Here is a 19,933-nt window from a genome sequence, read left to right as displayed (position 1 = left end):
ATTTAAATGATAAAAACCGACAATTAAAAAAAAATTGATACCAAATTTAATTCTATAAAAAATTGACTACATTAGTATAATATAAGCTTAGGCATTTTAAAGCTATATTTGCATAAAAAAAGTCCATACTATTTCAAATTGATGTGAAAAAAATTCTTACATTATTAAAAAATTTCACATGTATATTAAATTTAGTAATTGTTATCGTGAAAATAATTAATCTATAGATGTCAAAAATCAGTAGGCTAACAAGTAGGGGTGAGCATTTCCGGTTCGGTCCGGTTTTGGACCAAAATAATTAACCAAACCGAAATTATTTTTTTTCAAGTTTTTGAACCGAACCGAACCGAAAACCGGTTCGAACCGACCATATTCGGTTCGGTTCGGTTCGGTTTTTTTCCCTTCCAAACCAATTTAAACCGAAATTATTTCAATTGAGTTTTTATTCTGAGTTTTTTCACTGACCATATTTTTTCAGGAATTCTATCTTCGTCTTGTTCTTAATTTCATAGATCTGTGCTTTCTCAACATGGCTTTTTCTTAAAATGGTTGGGCATGTATGACGAACAAGAGGAAAGAACAGAGGTCATTTGACTAGAAAAAAAAACAAAGGAAAGATCAAAAGATAGTTTACATAGATCCTCATCTGCTCATCATTCATCGAGTGCCAAACTTGATTTTGAATTTTTATTCTCACAATACCAATATCAAGGAGAGCACAAAAAAGCCTTTTACTGGTTCAACATGATAATCTTCTTTGGTTACATGTGCATGAAAAATTTTGGTTTGATTTTTTTGATTATTTTTTTTTTGGTTTTCTCGATTGTCTCGATTGTTCGATTTTTTTGCTCACCCCTGCTAACAAGCTTTGGACCGTGCAGGTTTCTTAACTGTGGTTTGCGGGGGAACGGTTTCCTTGTTTGGCTGAATTATAATTAATGCCCATATATTTTAGTGAATTGCAATTGACCCTTGAATTCTTTTTAATTATGCAATTGACAGTCATGCTGAAAGATAGAAATAGAATAGAAAGAGAAAAGGGATAAATTGAGATTTTTTTACAAAACTAAAAGGATTTAGAGTTTGTTTATATGAAGTGGATAAGATTTGTTAAACTCACCTCGATTTGACAAATAAATTTAGTTATTTATTAATTTTAAATTTAATATAAGTCAGGTTTTATATTAAATCAAATGAAAATTAATATAGTAAAAATTTGAGAGATTTAGTTTAAATTTATTTATTTTTTTAAAAGAATATTATTTTAATTTTATTTTTTGAACTGACTCGGCTGGAATTTATTAAAAAATTCATTTTAAATTGACAGGATTTATTAGCATGGTTGAGACCAGTTAAATATATTCTACATTTCTCTTCGTTGTATAAATCCCATGCAATTCCCTCTCTTCACTCAGTCTCACACATTCCTTGCTAAACTTTCCCTCACACTTCATGTTCGAGTAAAAGAAAGCAAAGTACAGAACAAAGGTAGAGGGAGTCGAGCGAAGACTTGAAGAGGCTAGAAGAGGGAGTAGAATACTTGAAAAAGCTGCTGGGATTAATTCTTTGGCTTTTGATTCACAGTGGTGGAAATGGACGTCATCAACGCATCAGAAGAAGTTGCGAGGAGGAAGAATAAGCAAGATCGGTGGAAACTCCACGAGACTGTTATTACAAATCCTTGATGTGCCCGATTCATTCTAATACAATCAGTTGAACAAAGACCAGATTCTAGCTAGCTGGGACTAGTCACAAGGCAATTAATCTAAACAAGCTAAAAAATCTACACGAAATTCATAAAAAGAAGGTTACATTCAAGTTGGTGATTGGATGATAATCCTCTAAACACGCAATGCAAAGATCCAGTCTACCTAAATGGAGCAAGAGGGTTTGGACTGCTAGGGACTTTGAGGCTCTTAAGTTCTTTACAGACATGATCTAACATTCCCAGAAAGTCTCTTACAATCACGAAAATACGAAGTGGATTGGATTCTTCCCTGCTTACATATCCATGAAAGTATTCTGTAATTTCTCTAACATGCAACATGACTCTACCTTCGTCTTCGTGCAACTCCTTTAGATTCCTTGCTGCATAATTTAGGAAGGATTTCGTCGTGTGAACAAAGTTTCTGCTCTTTTCATCGGTCAATGAGTCCTTGGTTACTAGCTGTTTTAATTTTTCCATTCCATCCGATAGGTTTGAGACTGAACTTGCAAGAACATCAAGGTCTATTGTAGCTGTTTTCCTGACATTGTAGAGTTCCGTGCTTAGACCTGAAACCAGGTCGAGTCCCATTCTTCTGTAATCTTCTTCCCTTTCTTCGACGGTTTTAGTTTTGTTTTTCTGATTGATCCTCCCCATAATGCTATCTGATACTCGAATCCCTTCCGACCGGATTATTTCTTGGACAACGAAGTGGAGCAAGGTAGTTTTACCATCTGTTCCTTTCACATCAGAAAGTTTAAGGAGTGCATCGAGTTTGAATGCTTTCGCACCTCCTCTGATTGTCCCCACATTCATCCGGTTGCCTGTTTTGAGCACTGCTTCAAGCAACTTTAAGAAGAGTCTGCTTGACCTGAGTTCTTTGCAGGCTTCCTGGTAGAGAACAAGAATTAGAAAGGAAGAGGGATTAGATGTGTTGAAATATCGTTTCGATGAAAATTTTGCGTGTTTGATGGTTACCTCTAGCATCGAAAAAGAGTTTCTCAGATGAACCACCTCATCTTCAAAAGTTTCTCTATAAAGCATGGCTTCAACTCGTTGAAAGGCAAATGGTATGCTAAGAACTACTCGAACAAACTTCTCTGCAGACCCCAACTCATTGATGTTTCCTTTATAACCGAATAGCTTAGCCTCTTCTTCCTCAGTAGGTACCATCTTTGCCAGTGCCTCGAGTTGTTGTAAACACAAGCCATCCCCTGATGTCCACAGTATTAGTCAGTTGTTGTAGGCATATAGCATATATGTTATGTGTATATTTGTACACAGTACTCCTTTCTAACGAAATGTATCCAAAGAATTTATAGTTCGTTGCAATGATAAGGCATCTATCAGGAATCCATTTGCAGGAGGAGATGCACTCTTGCTTGAAATTTCTAACTTTGATCCTAAAAGGATGTATTGTCTGCTTTTGCAAAATTTAAAATTCTGTTCAGCTTTGCTGTTTAGTGTTTACTATTGGAAGAGGGTTTTGAGATATTTCAGGGCCTTTCAAGTTTACAAAACACACCTCTCATTAGTGCACCACACACTTGCTCAGCAGTTGCATTTATGGCTTTTGAGAGAATGGTGATGTTCTGCAGTCTCTTTGGCTCAAGCACATGCTTGCTTGGTGAAGGAGTTTTGCTCTTCGCTTCATCATTCTTCTCTGTGCTTTGGAAATTGTACCCAAATAGTGATTCAATCATCTCTTCATCTAATCTATTACAGAAACCTCATGTTAGTTAACTCCAAGCGGAAGATAATTGGAACTTTGCAGTAAATACAAATTCACAAACTTACTCAAATGAGCTTGATCTTATCTTGTCCCACACCATGCTTTTGTCTGGTGCAGCTCTAACTTTGTCCCAATGAAGTGGCTTCAATTTTGTCAGTGGTGCTCCATCTTTTCCCAGTGGTGTATATTGAGAAAGCTGATCAGATGGCGAAGGAGGTGGCCCAGTGGCAGAGCCATTGTTCCCTTTCAGGAATGGAGGTGGGCATGGTGGAGGAGGTGGGCCATTGGCAGAGCTATTATTTCCTTTCCGAAATGGAGGTGGGCATGGCGGAGGAGGAATACTTAATAGCGCACCTGTAGGTTTGGGAGACTTTTGAGGTGAAGTCGGCAAGTCATTACGAGGTGTTCGGTTTGATCCTGAAGAAGCACCTGGCTTCCTAGGAGGTGATAAATTTGGTAGCGTAGAAGAACTTGAAGCTTCAGATGCCATTCTGGTAGACTGCAAAGATGTGCTTGAAGGAGGTATGCACATTCTTTGTGCCAAAGTGAGTGGAGGTGATGGAGGGGGAGGGGGCGGTGGCAGAGGCAGTGACGGGGATTGAGTTGTAAAATTCTTATCATGAACTAGTGTTTCTTCTTGAATGTTTGGATTTTTTGGAGCTGGTGGAGGAGATGGCATTATCTTTAGTGCGTTTGAGGGGGAAATTTCGGAAATATCGTTGAGACTACCAGCCGAAGCATTCGAAAGCCGAGCATTAGATGATCGAGAATCAACAAAAGAGTGAAAAGATTCATCATCTGATGAATGACATTCAGCGGGAATAATTTTATCCCCAGACGAAGAGTTACCACCATCAGATTCATACATTACCGATTCCAAATTATCATGAACATGCTTGATTTCCCTTCTGGAAGAACTACTGGCATTATCAGAATCTGATTTCATTACCAATTCTTGCTTTGATTCCTGCCTCTCATGTATTGTAGACTTCGGTGTGTTATGATTTGATAACGTGTTTACAGTTTCAGGAATTCGATTAAGATAAGTAGTTTGTTGCTCCAAATCCTTTTCTAATGAATTAAGATACAAGAGATCAAGGGCAGGATTTAAGATCACCTTGCTTGGTGACCTTTGAGAACTCACATACTTTGATTCACCTCTGCTTCTTCCTCTTTTCCTTTGCTTCGAAGTTTTTCTTGCAGATTTTTTCCTTTGCTCCATGAATTTGCCAGAGAACCAAATGAGCCCAAGAACACAAAACAAGAAGGCAGCTCCTATAGACCCTAGAACTGCTACAAGAATTGTCTCAAGCCTACTCTTATCTTCGTGCTCCCTCCAAATCTTGTGTGGTGGTGAGGCTTGTTGGTTGTGATGCGGTGGAGAATAGGAATGTACATGAACTGGTAGCTTTGGAGCAGGAGCAGGAGCAGGAGCAAAAGCTGGAGGCTCAGCTTCAATGGTGGGTGGTGGGGAAGGTGCTGGTGACACAAACTCAACTGACGAGCTTCTTCTTTTGGAACTCTTTAGTCCAAGTAAAGCTCTAAACTTTTGAACGATCAATGCTTCTTTCCCTTCATTCTCATCTTCTCCTGAAACTTTCTCAATTCTCTTCTCATCATTAACATCTTCAGTGCTTTCCTCCACGAAATCCACCCTTGGTAGGCCAGGAGCTTTGAAGCACCCTTGTGCGTCCACTGAAGCATCAGAAATCAAAAGGTGGGCACTTTGTGATAATACAAGCATAAAAATAGTGGCGATGAAGATCATGTGGAGAATCTGAGGAGCACAACCCATGTTCCTCAACGAGAAATCATCAAAGCATAAATTCTAACTTTCTGCTTATAAATCTAGCACATTGTTTTCCTAGACTCTTTTTTCTTGGAAAAATATTTGTTTTTGGGTAGTGTAGGTGTTGTAACAGTGAAGAAGATGTAACGCAGTGTCTTTAATGCTACTCCAAGAAACCCCTGAGCTTTGGCAGCTGTAGTTGTACTGGGCCTTCTTTACTTCTCTCCTCATAGATTCTTATCTTTGTTCACCTCCATAAATTCCCTGGAAAAATTGTTAAATTGCGTGTTACAGTTTGTCTTTAGGACACTGTCCTCGGTTTTTACTTTGTGTCCCATTCTTATGTTTAACTTTGAAAATCTGACCAGCTGAGTATGTTCTGTTTTTGCACTTCATGCACTTTGCACTTCCAAAGTTGAAAACGTGATACCAAAATCTTTATTAGCATCTGAAATATCGATTCATGAGGTTTTTCTGTTGATCAAAGCTTTTTAGCTGCTAAAAGCCACAAAAACAGATGATGAAAAAGTTTTCTAGGGGGGTCCCCATTTTTGGTTGGACTTGCTTAACCTTCCAATAGCGTGTTGGCGCAATTTCTCTTCTCCAACACCCCCATCCTACCTATAAGATCCGGCCCGGTTTGGTAGATCAATTTAATAACTCAGCGATCTGGAGCCAAGTCCAGGTCGAATTAATGAAAAAACTGGTTTTTTTCCAAATAACATCGTTTTGAGCCTTTTCAAATTAACCCATATGATCCGCAAACCCGAACCTTGAATCGGGTTTTATAACCATGTTCATAATCGAAGAAAGAGAGGGATTAGAGGGGGCGGTGGGGAGGTTTAATGCTGATTTATGGGAGGCTGAGGAGGTTACAGCTTACAACTATACTAGGAGTCCCTTTCCTAAACTTTTAATGGCTACCCTGCCAAATTGGTTATTGCTGCTGCTGCTTTCAAGTTCATAATGTGGTACCACAGTTTGGTAGGACTGAAGCTGATTTCTAAGACATTTTTAGGTTATTTGCTTTCTGTTGTCTCTAACCCGAACACAAAGGAGAGAGGGAGAGAGGCCTGTCTAGAACCAACTAGAGTAGTTGATGTAAAGGGACCTTTCGTTGGCTGATCTGGGAATGCTTTGTGAGAACTGTCTGAGATCATTAGTGAGATAAATACCAGGCTTAAGTAAAGTCGTGAGATGGTCAAACTTTTGAGCCCAATTAAGGCAAACAGGTGGATATTCAAGATTCTTATTTGTACTTGAAAAAGATTGCGAAACTGTTCTGTTTCCTCTTAACCAAATCCCATTTCATACATGAAATAAACAAATTAGCATCCTACACCGAGTTTTACTCAACCCTACTCAGTTATTGCGGCCGATCTAGTAACCGGTTACCTAATCTCTCTAAGTTAGATCACAAATTTAAACAGGGTGAGAATTAATTTGTATACCCTAGTAAATTTAGTGTGAATTGATTGATCTGATAGGTTAATTTTTGATCTGATTAAACCAGTTAAAATTTAAATAAAATCTAGTTTGATTTTTTTAAAATAATATCATTTTTAATTTTTTTTAAAATAAAATAATATTATTTTGGATTAAATTAGTTTAGCTCATATAATTTATGATTCAAACTCTGAATCGAGCTGGATTTAATAGGCAGGGGAAAAACAAATCAGGCTAGCTAGATACCAAAGAAGTAAAGAAAAATCCCTCTCATTCATGAAATAAGTCAAGTCATCATCACATCAATAATCTTTGTTTTACTCGGTTCAAGCTCAAGCAATAGCCTCAAACTCCCAAGTCAATTAGGGGACCTGAGGCGTTGCATTTTAACTACTAATTTGGATCTTTACCTTAATTAAGAATCACAGTAAAGATAAGACTAGGATATCATTGAAGAACAGATTCATTTTCAGCCAGAAAATTCAAAAAAATTGGATCTTGCAAGAAAGGATAGTGGTGGCCAGATTTGAGGATTTTCACGGCATCAGAATTATTTTATTTGGGTTCGACGATTCTGGGTTTGAAGGGCTTGGCCAAGGAATATGACTGTACTCCATATCAGTCCAAACAATATGCTGACGAGCATCTGTCTGATAGTACTGTCAGCTCCATTACATGTGCCACAAGAATCATACATTAAAGACACAACAAGTCTCATGTGCTGAATACAATTCAACATCTTGAGGTTTAAGGTGCAAGAGGCAAGAATCTTACGTGATGTGTACTTGAGGGGAAAACATGGACAAGACGATATGGCCATGATAAAAAATAATCCTCGACCAAAAATCTCATTTATCTAGTTCAATTCATAGCTTTTAATAAAATTTTATGTTAAAACTAGATTTCACAAAATAATTATCTATTTATTATTTTTAGAAAAAATTAAAGAAATAAAATGAAGGATATATGAAACAAAATAAATTGAATTTTAACTCTTTTAAATATATATATATATATATATTAATTTATTTATAAATTAAATTCAAATTGAGCATGAAATCGGGTTGCGGTTGAGAATTTGTTCATCGAGAAAACAACGTACACGGATCTTGATTGTGGTGATGCACTTGCGCCTTCTCAGGAAAATCTCTTGGATCATTTACATTAATATAGATTTTGGAAACTTCAAAGAAATTACTTCAGATCTTGAAGTTCAGCATTGAATACAATAAATTAATATGAAAATATGTTCTTAAAATTATTCAAAAATAAAATTTAATCAAAATATAATTATATACTTTGGAATAAATTCAGTGTGCAAAACCCTTTTTTTTTTTCTATCGAAAAAAATAATAATCGGGCTTCTAAAAAGTTGGTCTAAGGGCCTAAGGTTACATTAAATTGTAACGGGCATTGCATTCATCGAGACGGCGATGCATTGATTAGATCTATAATGGGCTTTGGCTTTTTTAAAATATTTTTTGATTTAAAATATATTAAAATAATATTTTTTTTATGTTTTAAAATTTATTTTTGATACTTACATTAAAAAAATAAAAAATAAAATTTTATATTAAAAAAACATTTTTATAACATAAAAATAATAAACTCTGGATATAATAAGCTTTGATGAAAATAACTTTTTTTTTTAATATGTTTAAACTTGTATGGTTTTAACAAAAATTAAACCAAACCAATTAGTTTAATTCGTTGGTTTAAATTAAAAAAACAATGGTTCGGTTGATGTTTTTTAATTCAAACTAAACCGTTTGCATTGATACCCTTAAACGACATAACTTTTAGATGAAAAAAGAGATAGGTGTTAGTTACCATCCCAAACCTTCTTCCCTAACTGTCAAGAACCAATCCCGATTCATTTTTACCAGTATTCTTTCCTTGCGCGCGCACTAGATACTTGACATTCGTCACGAGTTAAATATTTTTTTAAATAAAATATTTTTATACGGAGGCTTTAACACATTTTTGTAATTAAAAATATTTAAGGGAAAATAATTTTTTTTTATATAGATATAATTAAATTAAAAAACCATAAATAACAATTAAAAAAATAAAAATTAAAAGACAAATATAGATCAAAATATTTAATTTTGCAAGTCAGGACATTTACCCAGTTATGTTTTCTAAATTTGTTTATTTTTTATTCAAACAATCGATAATAGAAATGGAGAATAAAATAAAAGGAAAAAAAACTATGCAAAGCTGCATATATTATAAATATTATATGAAAATAATTTTTTTATTTTAAAAAATAAAGTCCATTTATATATAAAAAAAAAAATTATAAATGAATCATAAAAACTCTTCAAAATTTAAAAATATAACAAAACATAACCGTTATTTAAAAAGGGCTCTTCAATCAAAATGAAAAGGAGAAAATGTATTAATCTAAATATAAAAAAATTAGAGAAAAAAATCATATAAAAAAATTGTCAATTAAAAGAAAAAGAATTAGAAAAGGAAGAGAAAAAAGCAAAGACCAGGCCAACCCGTATGACTTATTGGTCAGGGTCCACGAGTGTCTGGACCTTTATTTTTTTTTATTGCAATTAGAACGAATGACATGTCGCTTGTTCTATTTTTTTGAAAAAAAAACTGTCGACATGTTGTCTGATTTGCTCAGATTCCGACCACTGTGGCGACCAAAAAATTAGGGCTCATTTTCTTTTACCCAAGAACTTGCTTTTCAACCTATTTTTAACTCAAAATATCTATAAAACTATGATAAACCTATCCATGACCTCGAAAAACAAAAACGTTCAAAAAAATAAAATCAACCCAAAATAAAAAAACAAACCAAGTTCAGATATATTTTTCATAGATTTTAAAGGTAAAAAAACACCTACTATGAATTTCCCTAATCAAATAGATATAATTTGACATAGACATTAATCGTTTTGGTGCCTTTGATAGTCTTGAAATTTACCAAAAAACCTAACTAAAAAAAATGCTCCTCAATATATGGCTCCATCTTTTTTTTTATTACAGGGGCAAAACTATAATTATATTGTATTTAAAAAAAATAAAAAAACCAAAATACTCATCATACCCAATTTTAAAAATTCCGACATGGAGAGTAATATATATCATTACAATATTATATTTAAAAAGATGAGAAAATAACAATATTCCCGAACAAATCTTTAATAACTAATATACTGTCTAAAAAGATCAAAATACCCTTACAGTAAATAGAAAAATTAGTCTAAGTAGACAAAGCTTTTTCCTTCAGCTTTAGTGTTTTTTTTTTCTTTTCTTTTCGTGTGTGTGTGTGTATCCACACATACATAATTTAAAACCTGCATTACCATATATGCATTGAATTTAAAGGAGCCCAGGAAATAACTTCTCCTGAATACATTAATTTAGTTATAAATCAACGATTTAGATTCTTTGTGGGGGCTGGGATGATACGGCTATTGACATATGAACATTGTTTCTAAATATATATACTAAACATGAAAAAAGAGAAGAAATTAATACAGAATCCATCGTTTTTCGGCTTTGAAATTGCCTCCTGTCTCCTAACTTCTCGAAATCTATCGATTACTGAATCCGAAATCGACATCCAAGCCTCCATGATCGATTTCCAAATGTGTACAAGTCTCCGTATACAGTGATCATGTATTTAATTTTTTCAAGAAAACGCGTATTGCCATTTCCAATCTGAAATGTACTTAGACAAGAACAAATAGCAGCACAGAAAGTCTTGTTCATATGGGGATTTACCAAGTAGGACAGGATTTTCACTTGTTTCGACAAGTTGCTGATTCAATTGTCTTCTCTTTAACGTGGAATATCCAGACTCGGAACATGAAAATAACATCACAATTCACAAGGGTCAAAACCTAGACGAGGATGCCTCATTCAAAGTTGACTGGTTTTCCTTGCTTAATTAAATCCAGTGGCTGCATGGCTGATTTTGGAACATACATGGTAGCTTCTTCTAGTGCTGTTCTCTAAATCGAAACCCAGATTGACTTTCGTATGTTTTCACTCGTATATGTCATTGTTACTCGTCTTCTGTCTTTTTGACATCTTCTGCGCTGCATAGTTCCCAGGACTCGAGGGTGGATGTTTTTCACGAGAGAAGTTTTGAAATAATTAGTGATGTTTTATTAATTAATTATCATTTTTTAAAAATTTATTTTTAGTAGATAACCAGTGATATCATTCTTTTTTTTCTTTTATCTATCTTCCTTTAAAGTAAAAAATAATTAATCACTGGTTTTTTCCTAGCATAAAAAAAATTCTATTTTTTACCGGGATTATGTATGGGTAGATTATTCTGTTATGTGATCATTAATTAAGGATAATGTTCATTATTACAAGTTAAGAATATAACAATGTCAAAGATATGAAACATAATGACAGAAAAAAAACCTAGTTGTAAGAATTACTCGGTCTCAACGGGCAACTTGATATTTAACTTGAGACGAGCTACTAAAAAAATCCGGATTTTTTTTTATCAAAACAATTTTGTTTTAGATTATATTTTTTTAAAAAAAAAAAACTTGGTTTTTTTTTTTCTTTTTGAAAACCGGGTTTTGATCAATCTACCGGATCAACTCCCACCCATGATTTATTTCAACCCTTATGGAAGGTTGACATGGATCATCATTAACTAACGAGGCTGCTCATCTTAATTTATATTAATTTCTTTCCTGTTTATGTGTTCATTGTCGGCATCACAAAGGCGAAAGTCCATATTAAACAAGGTTAAGCACTAATCCATTAGTTGATTATTCTATTTGATCCATAAATGCGAAGACACGAGAGCATCATCATTATCTACGAAATGGGATTACCACATACGCATTAACATCAAAAGTTGAGGTTTTGGTGTTGATTGTTGATTTTTATTCATTATTTCTTACCTCCCCACTAACCCATTAACTTACCTTAGACTATCTCCAACATTTCTTCCACTCTTCAAATCCCATCTTTTCTTGTCATTTTTTATTTATTTCAAGATTCTTTTCCATTTCTTAGGTAGGTATTATAACTATAACTATAAAATACTAATCAGCTCGATATATCGACTCAAAACCTAGTTGATTTAAGATCTAAACCAGTTTGATTTGAAAAAAAATCCAACTAACCCAATCAAAAATTTAAATTAACTAATTAAATTGATCGAATTAGTTTTAATTTAGTCAAAACTCGATTATCAAATCGATATCATTTTAATATATATATATAAAATCTCGTGTTCACCTTTTATTCTTTACAACTATCATTGCAGCTCTAATATGCTCTGGCTATCATTTCAACCACCTTTTATATTGAAATTAAGTTTTGTTTAGTATTACAAGTTACCTGCATGGCATATGCTTATTCTCTGGCCGCATTTCAAGACTATCATTAGACATACTAGAAATTATTTTACATGATATTGATGATCCATTGCACACTAAACCATGACTTCATCATATAAAACATCACATTGCCGAAAAATAAATAAATCAATTCACCACTAGGCCCAGAAAAATGGACAGATCAGAGGAAATATTTTCTACATAAATATTATTGTTCAAAAAGTAATATGGAATGTTTAATTGACATACTCGTGAGCAAGATAGATAAAATCAAATCTAAACAAAAAGTTTAAATGGCCAAATATAAATATATATTTTTTTATTAATGTGAGTGTCCGGGCTAATTTTCAAATACCTCGATTAATTCTATGAGTTTTGAAGTTAACGACTATGTAAATCTCCAGTGGCCCTGAAGTTTGTAGAACTCAAACTGGTAACCTATAGGAAGCAAACCTAAAGCCTGACCAAACTCTAGAATTCAAATATAAATAATTTTAATTTGATGGAAACAAAGATTTTACTGGTACATTTTACTGTTCATGTTTCAGGAAAATGCCCAAACCCAGCCTAGTTTCATGGATTATTAATCTTCAAAATCTATCAAAACAAAGTTTTCTCTGCGATTTAAATTTAGAACAGTAACCTTAGAAGATGTAATTAATTCCATGTTTTGATAGACGCTGCCTCAAAAAGGAATTGATCTTGATATCAACTTGCGTTAGTGGCAGAGTAATTCTACACGCTATACAAATGTTTTAATAACAGGACCAAATTAGATGAGGTAATGATTTCCTCCACTGTTATGGATTAACCAAGAGCATATTTATGTTGACAATAATCATATACCCTACCACGTTATCTGTCAATGGTTGATCTGTCACTAATGTAAACTTTATAATATTTCTCCGTAAGTTTGTTAAATGTCGAAGACTCTCTTGTCTCTTCTTTGACGAAACTGGGTAGGTGATGGATGATCTTTTGAATATTCGAAGATAGAATTGATCCAAGAAGTATGAACCCTAACTACTACAAATAACTACCACTTCAAGACAACCCAGATGCGCCCCTGGATTTCTATGTTTTTGACTTTCTTCCTCATCCAAAACCATCCACGCTATTAAGCCACCCCACATGAGTATAAATCATAGGCATTCTTCTTTACATCCTCACGGCAGATTTCTAAATCTTGTTCCAAAAATATATGTTCTCTACCTTCTTCCTCGCTCCCTTCAATCTTCTTTTGCCTTGTACAATCTCATCAAACGTTGAAAGATTTTACCATTTCGAGTCATTTTCAGGTAGAAGATTTTATGTTTCAAAATGCATTCCATCATTTCATCCCATTGTCTTACATCCCAAGTCACGTCCTTGGCAAATGGCAACGTTCAATTAGAACTTAGCTTGATGTGATTGATTGGCGTTATATATATATAGTTCAACTGATTTTAGTGTCTAAGGTCTGAAGAATTTGTTTTGTAACGAAAGGAAGAAAGCTAAGCGGTGGATAAATATTTGATTGATACCCCTTCAATTTCTCCACCAACATAACATCTTATTCTAGTCAAACTGTACTAAATATTGCACTTAGCTCCCCAGTTTTTTCACCTATATATATGACTATACTCTAACATGTTTTCAATTTGGTCCTTAATTCAGGAGGCCAAGCTAGCTAGCACTGTTTCAAAACTCTAGAAGAAAAGAGATGGAGATTCAAGAAAACCAACAAGATTCATTGTCAGAGACAGAAAGCAATACTAGCAGCACAAGAATTGGTTACAGTGGTCCGCTAAGCGGTCCATTGGTGACCACCACCAAGAAAAACAGCAGCAAGAAAAGCGCAAGATTCAAAGATGAGGAATACGTTGAAATCACTCTAGATGTTCGCGATGATTCAGTTTCTGTGCAGAACATCAAGGGAGGTGATTCAGAGACAGCATATCTTGCTAGCCAGTTGGGGAGAAAGCACCCTTCACTTGGATCACAACTCTCTATTAAGCTAAGGCAGGTTTCACATGAACTTAAAAGAATGACATCTTCTAAAAGGTTTGACAAGTATGATAGAAGCAAGTCTGGAGCTGCTCGTGCCCTGAAAGGGCTAAAGTTCATGACCAAAAATGTTGGAAGTGAAGGTTGGTCTGAAATTGAAGCAAGGTTTCATGAATTGGCTGTTAACGGATCTCTTCCAAAATCAAAATTCGGCCAATGTATAGGTATGTGATGGTGAGATGATAGAGTTATTATAATTTAATCAAGGATAATACATTTTGATCATGTCATGAAATCTTCTTCTATGCATGTTAAAATCATGAAAGGGAGAAACATTCATGTTCTGAAATGCATGAATTTTGTGTTTTTTAGAGTGATTATATGCTCGTCCTTTCATTATTTTTTAAAAAAAAATGGAAAAGAAAAAAATATTGTTCGATAGATATGGACTTACTGCTGACAAAATATGGTGGTAATGTGATCAGGGATGAAAGAATCAAGTGAATTTGCAAGCGAATTGTTTGATGCATTAGCTCGGAGGAGAGGCATAACAACACCTTCAATAATCAAGGCTGAATTGTATGAATTCTGGCAACAAATTACAGATCAGAGATTTGATGCTAGGCTACAGACCTTCTTTGACATGTAAGAGCCTCCCACTATTTTATACTCTTTATGTGTGTGTTTTATAATTACTAAATTATTGATTTAACCAGTAAACTTGATAATTTGTTGACTTAGAGCCTGATTTGGCAGGTTGATCTAATGATTTTGTGTGTGTGGAGTGGGGGGTATTATAATTACTAAACCTGAATTAGCCTCATAGGTAAATTTAATAGAATATGATTTGACAGATCGATATGATGATCTTGTGTGTTTATGTATGGAGGGAGGATATTATAGATATTAAACTTGAATTGGTTTAGCGGGTGATAACTCGTTAATTTAAAATTTAGTTTGACAAATTAATATAATGATTCACTAATTTAAAACTTAGCATAACTTGAAATTTTTTTAAATGTTTCGGATATTAACCCGGTCAAATCCAGATAATATGAGAGGTCAACTTTCAACCCTGTAAAACTAGACAAAACTTAGGTGAGACTTTACCATGAAAAAAAATATCAACAATATATATCATGCAAGCAATCAAAACCGGGATTCTAAGCACACGGGCATGCATGTGAAACCACTCTTTCCTATTTGTTTAGCTTAATAATTTTTAGCAAAGATCAAGGATATTGATGTCGACAACTTATCTTATAAATATATTACGAGTTGTTTGCCTAACATACGCCTGATGCAGGGTGGACAAAGATGCAGATGGTAGGATCACTGAAGAGGAGGTGAAAGAGGTGAGATCAATATTGAAAAATGGAATGCCAAAAATAAAAGAATCATAACATTACATTGACTGGACATTTGTTTTATTTGAATCTTGCAGATTATTGCTTTAAGTGCTTCTGCTAACAAGTTATCAAAGATTCAAGAACGTGCAGAGGAGTATGCAGCTCTAATCATGGAAGAGCTGGACCCTGACAACCTTGGATTCATCGAGGTTTATATTCGAAACTCCTCTGTTTCTTTCCTTGGTCTGAAAGTTTGATCAACCAAGCCAGCCTCAGTCCATTCTTAAGGGCTCTAATTTGTCAAAACGGCTAACAATGGGCTTTCAATTTGATGGCAGCCCAATCTTGATCACCCCCTCTAGCCCCTTTATGGCCTGGCCTAATTCTATAAGCAAACTAATTTTATGTGTGTTCATGCAGCTGTACAACTTGGAAATGCTCCTTCTCCAAGCTCCAAGCCAATCGACAAACCTAGGAACCGATAGTCGCGTTTTAAGCCAACTTCTAAGCCAAAAACTTGTGCCAACTAAAGATCATAACCCCATCAAGAGAGGTTATCGGGGGCTATCCTACTTCGTCGAGGACAATTGGAAGAGAATTTGGGTCATTGGCCTGTGGCTTGCAGTCTGTGCTGCTCTGTTCACATGGAAATTCGTTCAATATAAGCACCGTGCAGTTTTCGATGTCATGGGCTATTGTGTCACCACAGCTAAAGGTGCAGCTGAGACACTTAAATTCAACATGGCATTGATTCTTCTACCAGTTTGTAGAAATACCATTACTTGGCTTCGAAGCAAGACCAAGTTAGGAATGGCTGTTCCCTTTGATGATAACATCAATTTCCATAAGGTACGATCCGTACAAGAAAATGGGAAATTTTTTACTTTTTTGGTTCATTCAGGTCTGAGTTGTATAATTTATTCGGCTTGCATTTTGCAGGTAATTGCTCTAGGAATTGCTATAGGTGTTGGGCTACATGCTGGCGCCCATCTTACATGTGACTTTCCTAGGCTGCTACATGCCACCGATGACGAGTACGAGCCAATGGAGCAATTCTTTGGCAAGGACCGGCCTGATGACTACTGGTGGTTTGTGAAAGGGACCGAGGGTTGGACCGGAGTGGTGATGGTGGTGCTAATGGCCGTAGCCTATACACTAGCCCAACCTTGGTTCCGCCGGAATAGGCTAAGCCTTCCTAAAACCCTAAAGAAGCTAACAGGATTCAACGCCTTTTGGTATTCACATCACTTATTTGTTATTGTCTACGCCCTCTTCATCATCCACGGATACTATCTTTACCTCTCCAAGAAATGGTACAAGAAAACGGTAAGCTTCTTGTAAACAAATACAACATTTGTAATTAAGCCACTTCAATCATTGGATTAACACTAACAATTATACTTAATCACCTTAACTTTGTCTAATGATCTTGCATTGCCTTTGACAGACATGGATGTATCTTGCTGTCCCAATTCTATTATACACATGTGAACGTTTGACCCGTGCTTTTCGATCAGGTTATAAAACCGTACGAATATTAAAGGTACGTGTTTATTTAATAATTAATATTTTATGCACGTTATTAAATTCAGTTGAGTTCCGCGCGCTAATTCAATTGCCTGTTTATCAGACCTAGCTTGTATTAAAATTTAAATTAAATCAAGTGAGAGTTAAATTAATAAAACCTAATTAATGTGACAGGTGTGACTCCGTCATATTTTTATTTGAATTTTAATTTGTTTTTCAAAAAAATATTATTTTGGATTGATCTGAGTCAAGCCATCCAACTGGGTTTAATGACTTTGATTTAAAATAATTAATCTTTGGATTTGGTGATTAATTAAGAATCAAAACTGACATACATGTTTCTATCTTCAAAATTCAGGTTGCAGTGTACCCTGGAAATGTACTAGCACTGCATATGTCAAAACCACAAGGATTTCGATACACCAGTGGGCAATATGTGTTTGTAAATTGTTCTGCTGTTTCTACATTTCAATGGTAACGATTAATCTTCTTTCAGTGCGTCTCTGTTTTTTCACTTGATTTTTTTTTAACGTGGACATATAATGAAGCAAAAATATATGCTGGTGTGCATTTCAGGCATCCATTTTCAATCACTTCTGCTCCTGGAGATGATTATTTGAGCATCCATATTCGAACCTTAGGTGACTGGACATCGCAACTCAAAGCTGTTTTTTCTAAGGTATTCTTCGGCAAGAACTGCTCCAAAATTTCGATCACTCTTATACTCCCCAATTCTTGGAAAATTTCCTTTCACACAGCTAAACATTTTGCTCCTCTCATTGTTTTGTCTTGTGGGGTGCAATTGTAGGTATGTCAGCCGGCATCAATACACCAAAGTGGCCTTCTAAGAGCCGATATGGCACAACGCGATAATCAACCTAGGTAATTGCTGATTTCTTTCTCATTGACACTTGCTTTTTAAGCAATTATTTGAATTTGAGTTGTATCATAGTAATGATCCTGTACATTAGCAGGTTGCCAAGGCTGCTAATTGATGGACCTTATGGGGCACCAGCACAGGACTACAAGAAATACGATGTTCTCCTTCTTGTTGGACTTGGCATTGGTGCCACCCCTCTAATAAGCATAGTCAAAGATGTGCTTAACAACATCAAGCAGCAAAAGGAAATGGAAGAGGGGTTAGTAGAAAGTGGTATCAAGGGCAACTACAGAAAGCCTTTCGCAACCAAACGAGCTTACTTCTATTGGGTCACTCGCGAGCAGGGCTCGTTCGAGTGGTTTAGAGGTGTAATGAACGAGGTAGCTGATTATGATCAAGATAGAGTCATCGAACTTCATAATTACTGCACAAGTGTTTACGAAGAAGGCGATGCTCGATCAGCTTTAATCACCATGCTTCAATCTCTTCAACATGCTAAAAGTGGCGTCGATATAGTCTCCGAAACACGAGTTAAGACACATTTTGCCAGGCCTAATTGGCGAAAAGTGTTCAAGCATGTAGCTGTCAATTATCCTGATCAAAGAGTTGGTAAATTGCCTCTGCATAACACTAATCTTCCAAGTTTATGTTAACAAAAGAAAAGTCTTCCAAGTTTATGTTAACAAAAGAAAAGGCATTGCATTTCATTATAGCGAACTATGCTAATTGTTGCCTGTTCTTGTTGCAGGAGTGTTTTACTGTGGAGCACCTGGATTGACTGGAGAACTAAGAAGATTAGCTCAAGATTTCTCCAGGAAAACTACAACCAAATTCGATTTCCATAAAGAGAATTTCTAAGGGATCTTCTAAAATCTTCTTCTTTAGAAATGTTATATTAATCTTGTTCTTTGTATGATAAGGTGCCATGTTTAGGTTTTTTTTCTAGTCATCCCCGGGTCAGAATATTTCTTGCTTGGTAAATGTATATTGGCATTTATAGTCCTCATCAAAAATATATATATATATATATATATATATATATATATATATATATTGGAGTTTATGATTCTAATCTCTACTTCTAGCTACTTGTTACTGCCGTAGTGGCTCAATTCCTTGATCTAGCACGGCCAGTCCCAAGCAATTGTAAGATATATAAAAAAAATTCCTTATCTTATGGGCAATTAATCAACATAAAAACGGTGATCTGTTAATTTAGAACCTTGTTTACTTCATGGTGTTGTTTTTGTTTTTGAAAACAATGACACTGTATTTTCAGGAGTTTCTTTATAAAAAAAAATAGTTTGTGTTGACCTGTTAATCTACGAGTCAACCCACTCTACTTACGAAAAAGACCTTGGATCGGATTAACATCATGTTGGTTCTTATAACTAGGAAGAAAAATGAACGATGATCATGTGTGTTCTGTTTTTTTCCCCTGAAGTTTAAACTTCAATGGATTAATGCCAGCATGCCAGATTGTTTGTCCTAGATCCAAATCTAGAAGGATGTAATGTTAATGAAAACCCAACTACATGAGCAACCAAGTTCATCTTAGTATATGAGCAACCAAGTTCATCTTAAGAGCTCAGCCATGAATCTGGTAACATGTGTTGGAAGTTGAAGTTAATATTAGTATATTTTTATCAAAAAAATACTGGATCAAAAAAATTTAGAAGTATAAATTTTTAGATAAACAAGCTCGTCCCAGTGAAAGCGTGTTGGATCTGACATTAGCCTGCCTGACATGCTGCCAAGCTCCAAGAACATTGAGTGTGGCGCTAGCCAGACATAAACGCGATTGAGCTTGGCAATAGGCCAAGCCCCAGGCACGCCCAAGAGAATGCGTATCCTCCCTTGGGCTACATCCTTTTTTAGGCACGTCCAATCAAATAATCATCATATTTGGGGCACGCCTATAGAGATGACCCTTCTCCCTAGGATCTAGACTAGGAGAAGAGCTCAACCTCCATAGGCTCAACTATATTTATGTTTTGAACCTTAATCTTCATATACCTTTTAGGTGTGTAAAAGTCTTCCAGGGACTCACCATATTTTTATCAAACATTAATATAGATTTAAGATATATTTATACATCATTAAATGTTATCATAGTAAAATTATACTCCAGATCTTTCTTTTCACAAGAAAACAAGATTTATGGGCTATAAATACACCATAAG

General features: G+C 35.0%; 2 protein-coding genes across 2 annotated transcripts; one reads left to right on the top strand and one right to left on the bottom strand.

Moving 5' to 3' along the window:
* Nucleotides 1-1,645: 1,645 nt before the first annotated feature.
* On the bottom strand, nucleotides 1,646-5,615 carry LOC18098679 (formin-like protein 11). Its single transcript, XM_006382429.3, has 4 exons — nucleotides 3,503-5,615; nucleotides 3,231-3,421; nucleotides 2,684-2,919; nucleotides 1,646-2,596 (listed from the first exon to the last, which is right to left on the bottom strand). The coding sequence occupies exons 1-4, from the start codon at nucleotides 5,230-5,232 to the stop codon at nucleotides 1,868-1,870; spliced, it is 2,886 nt and encodes a 961-aa protein (XP_006382491.1). The 5' UTR covers nucleotides 5,233-5,615; the 3' UTR covers nucleotides 1,646-1,867.
* Nucleotides 5,616-12,906: 7,291 nt separating this feature from the next.
* Nucleotides 12,907-18,763, top strand: LOC18098678 (respiratory burst oxidase homolog protein B). The gene is made up of 13 exons (XM_024600395.2): nucleotides 12,907-13,306; nucleotides 13,665-14,218; nucleotides 14,480-14,639; nucleotides 15,301-15,349; nucleotides 15,439-15,552; nucleotides 15,764-16,192; nucleotides 16,283-16,669; nucleotides 16,791-16,886; nucleotides 17,229-17,344; nucleotides 17,447-17,549; nucleotides 17,679-17,752; nucleotides 17,845-18,359; nucleotides 18,499-18,763. The coding sequence occupies exons 2-13, from the start codon at nucleotides 13,711-13,713 to the stop codon at nucleotides 18,606-18,608; spliced, it is 2,661 nt and encodes an 886-aa protein (XP_024456163.1). The 5' UTR covers nucleotides 12,907-13,306; nucleotides 13,665-13,710; the 3' UTR covers nucleotides 18,609-18,763.
* The last annotated feature ends 1,170 nt before the right edge of the window (nucleotides 18,764-19,933 follow it).

The sequence above is a fragment of the Populus trichocarpa genome, chromosome 5, assembly GCF_000002775.5.
Source record: "Populus trichocarpa isolate Nisqually-1 chromosome 5, P.trichocarpa_v4.1, whole genome shotgun sequence".
Taxonomy (NCBI): domain Eukaryota; kingdom Viridiplantae; phylum Streptophyta; class Magnoliopsida; order Malpighiales; family Salicaceae; genus Populus; species Populus trichocarpa.
Note: the sequence above shows the minus strand (reverse complement) of the source record. Positions and strands in the feature narration are given on the sequence as shown.

Bases quoted from the DNA above. Each gene is read 5' to 3' on its own strand.
- LOC18098679 (XM_006382429.3), bottom strand. From the start codon at position 5,232: ATGGGTTGTGCTCCTCAGATTCTCCACATGATCTTCATCGCCACTATT. The intron at 2,920-3,230 runs GTGTGTTTTGTA...TGTGGACATCAG, and splicing joins GTGTGGTGCACTAATGAGAG to GGGATGGCTTGTGTTTACAA. The intron at 2,597-2,683 runs GTAACCATCAAA...GTTCTCTACCAG, and splicing joins ACTCTTTTTCGATGCTAGAG to GAAGCCTGCAAAGAACTCAG.
- LOC18098678 (XM_024600395.2), top strand. From the start codon at position 13,711: ATGGAGATTCAAGAAAACCAACAAGATTCATTGTCAGAGACAGAAAGC. The intron at 14,219-14,479 runs GTATGTGATGGT...TAATGTGATCAG, and splicing joins AAAATTCGGCCAATGTATAG to GGATGAAAGAATCAAGTGAA. The intron at 17,550-17,678 runs GTATTCTTCGGC...GTGCAATTGTAG, and splicing joins TCAAAGCTGTTTTTTCTAAG to GTATGTCAGCCGGCATCAAT.